This window comes from Quercus suber, unplaced genomic scaffold (genome assembly GCF_002906115.3).
Source record: "Quercus suber isolate HL8 unplaced genomic scaffold, Cork oak 2.0 scaffold_553, whole genome shotgun sequence".
Lineage (NCBI taxonomy): Eukaryota > Viridiplantae > Streptophyta > Magnoliopsida > Fagales > Fagaceae > Quercus > Quercus suber.
Window position 1 is genome coordinate 125536 of NW_027070001.1, and position 10396 is coordinate 135931.

General features: G+C 35.4%; 1 protein-coding gene across 1 annotated transcript; it reads right to left on the reverse strand.

The window, feature by feature from the left end:
• Nucleotides 1-1080: 1080 nt before the first annotated feature.
• Nucleotides 1081-1863, reverse strand: LOC112031061 (transcription elongation factor TFIIS). The gene is made up of 2 exons (XM_065764346.1): nt 1774-1863; nt 1081-1452 (listed from the first exon to the last, which is right to left on the reverse strand). Exons 1-2 carry the CDS (start codon nt 1861-1863, stop codon nt 1081-1083), a joined length of 462 nt encoding a protein of 153 aa, XP_065620418.1.
• Between the last annotated feature and the right edge of the window lie 8533 nt (nt 1864-10396).

Genomic DNA, 10396 nt, shown 5'->3' on the forward strand with positions numbered 1-10396 from the left:
TAAACCAAAACTTGCTTTGGGTGAGGTAGAGTTGCTATATGAGGCATTTTCAGAGGGTTGGCGACTCTACTAAAAGCTCATATATGGGTGAATACTGAATTCTTTATATTAAACGTAATACAAACTCATTCACTTGGCCATATATCAGATACCATTTGTTTGTTTCCATAAGAGGGCTTGTAGAAGCAACCAAAATCATTGAATACAAAACAGAATTCTTAATAACCATGATGTAAAGTTACCAGAGATCATGTGCCAGCACAAATTCACAGCCACTCAATGTATGGATCGGTTGCTCACAATTTTATACATCAGGGCTAAAGGATTCTCACTAAATGGAATTGCTCTCGGCAAACAATGCACATACAAAATGTGCGAGAAACTTCTAACAAAAAAAAAAAAAAAAAAAAATCTAACCATTTGAAACTGATTATCATTAAAATTTAATGAGAATTCATATATAGGGAATCATTGCGAACTATACTTGATCTTATAGAACAAGTTATTATAGACTTTAATGGAGCTTTTGCATTACTTGATTTCAGCTCTGCTGCACGTCTATAACAATTCTAGAAGAAAACTTTTTACTGCTTGTTAATAAATTTATCTGCATAGCCAATATGGTATGTAGTAAACTAATTGTAAAACTAATTATTTACAATTAATGTATATTTGCTCACTTTTTTAGATATCCATGGCTGAAGAACAGTCACTCAAAAAAAAAAAAAACCGTAAATTATAAATTAAAAAAAAAGAAATAGAATACTAGAACAATGTGCTTTTAGCAAAAATTACTCAGACAGGAAACATGTTAATATCAAGCACATACAAAATGTGCTACTAAACAACCAGAGAAAAAAAAAAATCAAACAATTGAATTAGAACACCATAGCAGAAGATGATAAGAAAACTTTACATATGAGACAGAGAATCTTAACATGTAAAACTATAGATGTAGTTACATCAAGAATCAATAATGTGGACAAAAAATGGAATTCCTATTCCTAGACTAATAATTTCTTCCAACAGTAGCCGTAGTGCTCTTGATTTCAGTCAATTAATTCAAGCTACTAGCCATGGTTAGACCTTCCAACGTTTGTTGCATTTGCAACAAGTGACATAGGTTGTCATGGGTTCATCGGCACTCCGGGTCTGCATTTGGTAATAGGTACACTTGCGCTCGCGACACCGGCTGCACTGGAACATGTCAGTGGTGGCCTTTTCTTCCTCATCAGCATCATGCATACATCTTTCCAAGCTTTTCAACTGTATCTGAATGTTCTCTCGCTGCCTTTTTTGACTGGCCATCTCCTCGGCACTCATGGTTACAAGACTCTCAGGCTTGATCTCTCCAAGAAGCACCTTCCTCCTCAAATCTGGGTTCTTTGGGTCTTTGAGATTGAACAAGATGGATTGATAATTAGCCTTCTTGATGGCATTAGACCACCAATCCTTTCAAACATAGCAGACTCTACTGAAACAGCCACTTGAACAGGGTCTATTGCTGGTGATATGCTCACATCAGTTTCAGAAGAAACTCTAGAAAAGGCTCTTGCAACTGTTTCCTAATCCTCTCACGGTAACCAGAGGTTTTGGTGATGGGTTTGGAATCTTGGTGGTGATGATCATCAATTTTGTTCTGCAGAGGCACTGGGGTCGTTTCTGTTTTTGCCTTAGGATTTGGAATACGAACCTTGATTATCAGCCTCTTTCTGTTTGGAACCCAGAATCCTTTTCAAAGCCACCACCTTTACTGTCGTTGATGATGGGTACCTTGGAATCTTGATGATCAAGAAAAACCATACCCACATCTGTTTCAGGCTCGGGAAGCCGAAACTTGAGAACCTCAGTCGCTGTTGTCATTGTCACAACGTGTAGTGAGATTGTTGATGATCAGTGCTACCTTCTTCCTCTCCCAAAAACACAACCAAATAAGCTTTGCTCTCCAAATTGAAGTATAGCGTTGTAGCAACTCTTATATGTATTTAAAGCTGCTTGTGTTGTTGTTTCCGTGACCCTCAAGGAGAAGGAGTTCCGAGTTGGAATCGGAATCGGATTTGGAGAAGGGCGGTGATTAAATTTGGGTTCTAGCCGTTGGGCTGTCAGCTGTTTGGTTTTGAGTTTTAGCAAGTCACAGCTAATTCCTAATTAGTGCTTCCGGAATATACTAAACTGTTCAATGTTTGGGGTTTGGTTTGGTCAATTTATATTTTATTTATATTTATATTTATTTATTTATTTTCTACTTTTTCCACTATTGAAAATAGAGAAGATTTTAGATCCCGCATAATTATTAAACCTGAACAGGAGTAAGTGTTGGGTTAGTGGTTCAACCAGTGTGTATAGGTCGAGGAACTAAAATAAATATGAAATAAGTTTGATAAATCATAAAAAAAATGGCATGCCTTAATTACTAATTAAAATTAAGTCTAAAATAAAAATCACCTAATATAATACTCAAAGTTTTACAAGTAACGACACTAGAAAGTATAAAACTACAAAACCAAATGGGTCGCAACAACTCGTTTTGATTGCATGAGTTGCGAAAAAACAGTTGAATTTTACTTTTAACCAGCCAATTTCATAAGTTATCCGATTAAACAACTGGACTGGCTTAGGTATCGCTTCACCAAGTTACAGGTCCAACTAATTGGGCCAGGTTGGGTTTTAATAACTATGCCTACAAGTGAAATTACAATTACAATTAAATGTGATAGTCAAAGTGCTTGGGGTCTAGGAGAAAAAGGGTTTGAGCTGCGGGGTTAACAGCATGTTGTAATTATTTCTCAAATTTTTTTTTTTAAAGCATAAAGTAAAAATGGGAAAAAAAAATTAAAAGGTAAAAGTCAAATATGTTAACCAAAAAAAAAGAAAAAAATGAATTTGGGGCTGAGTTTAAAAACGATTTTTTTTTTCTTTGTTTGTTTGTTTGAATTTTTTTTGGGACCCTAGTTGCAAGGGAAATAAGTAGTTAATGAAGTAAACCTTGAACATTGAATTGAGTCAACGTGGGCAAAACATTGCATAATCACCCCACCCCTAGATTGAAATCACTAAGGGCACGTTTAGTAGACTGTAACGGTAATTACATAAAAATGGAAATAGATATTACAAGGAATACAAAATACTGTAATGTAATGCTTATTACTATTCATTGTTAGGTGACAACACAATAATATAACCTTGAAGACTGTGGGGCCCGTAGGCCTGATAGCCTCGGCCCATCATATAGCAGGCCCAAGGCCCATGCCGAGGAGCACAAGTTATTTCTGAGAGAGAGGGGGAAGCCTATTTTCCTAAATCCACGCGAGGATACCTTGTCTCGGCCTGACAAAGGTGATTTTGGGGAGAGGCTAACCCCAAAGTAAGCTGTCACTCTCGCATTTAATGCACTCAACTAACCCTCCTGGCCGCATTAATGGGGAGGTAACCCCTTGGCAGGATAACGTTGGTTAGAGTGAGCCACTTGAGTGCCGATAAGGCCTCTGATGGGACGGACAACCAGAAGAAAAGCGAATAGACGATCAACAGATGGAAGCAGGAGATAGGAAGATGTTAGCAATTTCATAAGAAAAGTTTGTGCATGGTGATCGACGGCCAGCACCTAAGCCTGTCAACCCACTCTCTATAAATTTATTGTTTGGGCTTATTGGGCTGAAAACCCAACACTCAATTCAAATTGAGCCCCTACAAAGACAATGGAATGAAAGCACTTTAAATGGAATGAAAGTATTTTAAATCAAACTTAAGATATATTTTAGGAAATATCTTACTCATATAATTATATTTCCTAAAAAATATATATATATTTTTTATAAAAAAAAAAATTTGAAAGAGAAATTAGTTATTTTCTATGATTTTTTATTTTCATAATTGTTATGTGCATATGGAAAGTTTGTTTATTTAGAAATATATTAATTGTAGAAATTAATACACCTACTAAGGGATAACCATTACATCCCTTCTAGAAATGAATAAGTATTCCTCATTTTAAAGAATAGCTATTCATAAGGAATGATCATTCCCTGTAATAAAAACATAATTAAACTACTGAATAACTAAATTATAGGAATAACTATTACATTACAGTGCATATTACAATTTACCAAACATATCTTAAGAGTGTGTTTAGTTGAAGTAGGGGTGTGCGCAGGTCGGATTGGGTGGGTAAAAGCCAATATTTTTATCCAATCCACCACTAGCGGGTTAGGAAAATTCTAATTTGCCACTGACTCACCAAAGTCTAAATCCGACATATTGGTTACAAATTTTGGCGGTTTTAACTCGGTGGGTTAGGCAGGTTGTGCGGGTTAGTATTAACAATGTTATTTAAAAAAAAAAAAAAAAAACTATCACAATCTACAATTTATTATTGCAAAATCTCAAAATATAACTAATGCACAAAAAAAATTAAAGGTATATTTCATTGAATAATGTCAATTCCAACACAAACCTAGGGTCAATAAAAAAGAGATATATCATCTCTAATAGCCCTTGTCTCCACAAAAAAAAGGAAAAAGAAAAAGAAAAAAATAGTAGGCTGCTACCTTACAACTGAAGAAAATTAAATCAACAAATCCAAAGTCTTAACATTCCCAAAGTCACATCGAGGATTCAAAATAATAACATACCAACATAAGAAATAAACTTCAAAATGGTATGCACGATCTCAAGATTTACAAGAATACATGGGACCCAAATCAAAAAGACAAACAACAACATACTCAATAAAAATATAAATACAAACATTAAGCAATACAAGACATAAAAACAACTACCTTTGTGGTTGTCTAGGAGAGTACATAGTTGATGGAAGGTTAAGAATTGAAGGGATTAAAAAAAAAAAAAAAAAAAAAAGAGGAAAGAGGCTTCAAAAAAGTTAAGGAAGAAAAAGACAAAACAACATGAAAGAGGGAGGGAGAGGAAGTGGCTGAAGGTGAAGGCTAAATACAGAGTGTATGTAGTATACAGTTGAAGTGATTTTAGGGTTTCATTGTTGACTTTTTATATTTTGTGAATTGATTATTGATTAGCTATCAAAATTGATTAGGTGAATTGATTAACTTTATATACATAATATACGGTTGATCAATTTGAAATTATATATATATATTTTTTATGTATAATTAAGTGGGCAGGTCGAGTTGTAGCGTGTTGTCAATGTTTCAATTTGTTATCCAACCTAATTTGCTATTTTGGGTGTCTAACCTACCCAATCCAAACCGCCTAAGTCAATGACCCTCACAGGGCGAGCGGGTCGACTGCAGGTTGGGCAGATTGGCAAGTTAAGCGGATATTCTACACAACCCAAAGTTGAAGTGATTTTGGGAGGATAAAGGAGACAATAGGGGAGAAAACCTTTTTTTTTTTTTTTGGTTGCTTGGTTGGAGGGGAAAAGTGGAGGGAGATATTCATAGGGCCCAGGTGTCTTCTCCTTGGGCCACCAAATATCAATCCCCCCAATTTGGAGAGAATTATGGAGACAAACTATTAAAAAAATGTTTTTATTTTATGTAATAGGGCATGAGAATAAATTTATACAGACTACATTATCTATTTTCTCACTTTTCTACTCAACCAAATAAAAGAGTTTTTTATCCCTCTACTTTTCCACCTGTCCTCATCTTCTATCCCCCACTTGATAATTCTGAACTTATTCTAGTATCTAATAAGAAAAGAAAAATTAATGAGCTTAGAAAGGCATTAAATGCATAAGTAACATTAAACCCTAATAATCACTCACGCATTTCTTGCGTAATAGTCAAAAACTCAAAATACCAACACTATATTAGGGACTTTATACAAGAAATGAATGGAATATAAACAATTAGAGGGGTGTTTTTTTCTTCCTCATTTCCTATAATACAGTAAGATAGGGTAAATAAAGTATAAACAAAAAAAAAGTAGTTATATATATATATATATATATATTTTTGAGAACTTTAGTTTTAAGGGTGTTTTTTTCTTCCTCATTTCCTATAATACAGTAAGATAGGGTAAATAAAGTATAAACAAAAAAAAAGTAGTTATATATATATATATATATATATTTTTGAGAACTTTAGTTTTATATTACTATTTGCCAGTAGGGTGCTTAGTTCCATGTCTACTTGCTGATAATGATGTTATTAAATGAGGACACATTAATGAATTTAAAGTTTAAACTAAAGTAAAAATGTTTAATAAGTGTGAGATAGTGACAACTAACAAATGCTTAAAAGGATCAAGGCCATGGTGAGTAGGTGACTACAAATATTGGAGGATGTTATGATCTTACTGTCCCACATGGATTAAGTATAAGCTTAACCATGTGTTTATAAGCTCTTGGACACCCTCCCCTTGCAAGCCGGTTTTCAAGGATGAGTTCTACCCATGGGTTTGTAACAAGTGGTATCAGAGTCGTTCATCCTGAAGCCATGGTTGAAACTAAATCTATAATACTTCTAAATGAAGCTCTTTTCAACTTTCAAGAAGTTTAGAAAAAACTTAGTATCATTTTGCAGAAATTATCTAATGCTAAAACAAGAAGACAACAACCCTAAACACTTCGGACCAATGAGAATCACATATCAAGGAATGCTCTAGCCATAACTTTTCCAAAATCCATCAAGGTTGATTTTCTCAAGTTCAAGGGAGAAGAACCTACTACTGTGGTTTATAAACCAAACCAATGCTTCAACTATTACAAGACCCCAGATTAGGAAAAACTTCCAATGGCCTATTTTCACATGGATGGGGAAGCATTAGTGTGGTTTGAATATGCTAAAGATATTGGGTTATTTGTTAGTTGGGATGCCTTTATTCAAGCACTACAAGTCCGATTTAGATCTACTGTTTGTGACAATCCATTGAAGGCTACTATTTAAGAACCACATGTTCTTGTAAGTCATCCAATGCTCATTGGCATTAGCCAAACTCATGTTTCACCAAATGGGTCTGTTCATGCAATCAAGAATGAAGACGTAGACTTACCACACACTCACATTGGGGGCCAAATCTCGTTACTTAGTGGCTGTCACAAAGCCAAGAAACTAGATGCTTCTTTTCTTAGTGATTGCTATGGGATAAATGATGGATTCCATAGCCGACATAATCACGATTTTGATAAGAAATTGAGTTCTATATTGCTGAAGGTTAAGTTTAATATGATTGCTTTCTATTATACTCCTATGTCATGGGCTGTGATTAATTTCTTTGGAGTTATTCGTGTAATCAAAGGTCAAGATGTTTTGGTGTATTGAGTTAGTGGCCGATTTCTCCTAATGAAGGTGTCATTTCACAACAAAACCTTGTGGGCAAGGTGTTTTCAAGAGGAGGGAAATATTAGGAATATAAAATAATTATTGTAATTCCTTTAGTTAAGTAGTTAGCTAGTTAGTTGAGATTAAAATGAGTTAGTTAGGATTTGAGTACATGTAACTAATTTAACGCATGGCTTAATTTATAAAGCACATGTTAAATTAACTAGCTAATTATCTTGAGCCATGTGAGCCAATGACATTAGAGCTAGTCTCCTATAAATACATTATTGTAATTCAACATTAGATATGAAATGAAGAATAGACTAACTCATTGCTTAGTGCATCTCTCTCTCTCTTAATCTCTTTCTCAGTATTTCTCTATGGAGGGTAACTACCTCGAATTAAGCCAATTTTCTTACAATTCCTATCTATCCCATTAGGAACCACCGGGTTCCTAACATGTGGTATCAGAGCTAACTACCACTCCGAGTTAGGGGTGTCCAAGCAAACCGAAGACCCGCCGGAACTCATCAACCTAATTGGAACCAACTTTTCACGGCCAAACTGACACCTCCGACGGGTCTTAACCCTTAAAACCCAACTACAATGGGTTGAGTGGTGAGTTTTGTCCTCAAAAACCTGAGTCACCCGATCCGCCCGACAAAAACTCAAAAGAAGGCCGAAATTACCTAGATCTGGCGATGATCTGGCGCTTCTCAGCTCTGATCTGGCCACATTTGGCCTTCCTTTACTCAGATCCGGCTAAGATCTTCTCTCTTCCTCACTCATATATGCTTAAATCTAGCAAATCTAGCCCAGATCTATTCTAACTCGACCAAATCTCATTAGATCTCAGACAAATCTTGGCCAGATTTGCATAGATCAGAAGGAATATCAGCCAAATCTTGTTAGATCCGGACCTCCGATCAAATCTGACAAGATCCGGCCAAATTTCAGCCAAAATCTGGCGATATCAGAAAACTCAAAACCGACCGATTCACACCCGAAAACTAATACGACCCGACTCGGTTGATTTGAAACTTCATTCGGGTCGATTGCCGGTTGAAATCTTCCCTACTCGATAATGTCTGGTCGAGTCCGAGTTGGGCATAAACTTGACCTGGCTTGACCTGTGGATAGCCCTACTCTGAGTAATCAGGTGTAGCTCATTAAGTATGAGATCAAATAAGTTATGGCTTTGTGATTGGATCCATGAGGGGGCAACCTAGACACTAGATTAAAATAATTGATACATGAGTAGAGCCACAAAAAGAGAAAGGGCTACTATAAGGTCAGTGTCGCTAGAGTGAGCCGTCATGGACATTAGCTACGGAGCGTGGTGGTATGTTATGATCCTAGTGTCCCACATGGATTAAGTATAAGCTCTTAAACACCCTCTCCTTGAAAGTCGGTTTTCAAAAATGAGTTCTATCTATGGGTTTGTAATAGAGGCAAGAAATGAAATAAGTGGGGATTCTCATAAAAGAATAATAATAATAATAATAATAAAAGAGTAGGGATTGAGAGGGTTTTATTTTATTTTATTTTATTTTAAATTTTAATATAAGGAGCATCGAGCATTAAATGCTCAAACACTAAGTCACACTTATCTATGACTATTAGCAACTAAACTCATTCTCTATTTGGCTAAAACTAAGTAAATCAAAATCGAGCACCTAAGATTCCCACAACGAGTAAAAACTAAGACCAGTTCCATCATATATGCAAGTTTTTTTTGTCTTAGGTGCAGAAATTTATGTTGTCGTGCCTCTACACAAGTAAATCCCCTTGGAAGGTCAATTCCCCTCTCTTATAAATGTGACGAGTGATAATAGCTTAATTTTGTATATTTGTATCATTATTTGAGAGTATTATCATACAATACTTTTTTTTTTGGTATTAAATTATGCATTTTATATTTGATTTTGAATAATGTGAAATAGTTAGTTTTGTGTTTAAAATTATTTTTAATGAATGAATATGTTCTTTCTAAGAGAATTGAATTATTTATTGCAAGATAAGTAAGAGCTGACTTGTGCAATGAAGAAGGCTTATGGGGAAAAATGAGCCAAGTAGGAGTATTGGGCCATGGGCCATGCCTGAGGATGTAGGGTAGCCCGAGGAGGGTCGAAAAGTAAGATAAGCATGTGGGGCAATGGGACGAGGACAAGGACAGGTAATCACGAACAAAGGTTGTCTCCCGAGGATCCAAACTTCCTTGGGAAGCATTATGGGGGATTGGAGCCCAGTCGCCTAGAGAGTATTGTGCAAGAGGGTACCACACTTCTAAGGACAAGTTTCAGATATAGGAATCTACAGCGAACCAAGAAATATCTGAAAAGAAGGTTGCTACCACCACATTAAATGTTCTGCACCTAACCAACTGGGTGCATTTATGTGAAAATGACCCCTGAGAAAGGATATCTCAGCTTACAGTTACTCACAAAGTTTCCAGGAGGTTTTTGATGTGACAAGCACCCAAGAGATCGCCTACATGATCAACAAGTGGAAGGTTGGGATTGAAAAGAATAGAACTATATAAAGAAATGGCCCCTGTGAAAAATGGAGTAGGGGATCGAAAAGAAAAAAAGGAGTAGAACATCTTGTACTTAGATAAACTTGAGTGAATATAAGAACACTTCATCCTCGGACTTGATTGGGGAGTGTTATTCCCATAAAACTGTGTTTTCTTATCTTTCTGGCGTGAATCCAATCTATTGTGACTCTTATATGATTTGCTGAGTCTTACTTGTAAGATCCACTTTCTAACAATATATTGTTTTGGGCTTGTTAGGCCATCATCCATTTCCAATAGACTGAAGGTCAAAATCTAGTCCTTACAAGGCTAATGGGCTAAATTTTGACAATGGCATAAATGAAGTTAAATAAGGCTAACCCAATTAAATTTGAGCCCAATTGGATTAAGGAATCAAAGGAAATTTGCACTAAGTGTCCGTTTGGAAACACTTTATTTAGTTTTTTTTGCTGAAATCTTTTTGCTAAAAGGTTGCTAAAATATGCTTGTATTATGAAAAAGTGAGAAAAAGTTAAGAAAAAAGAAGAAGAAGAGATTTTACAAAGCTATATATAAAAGCTAAAAATAAATAAATAAATAAATCTGGCTTATAATCTATTCCCAAACACACACTAAATAC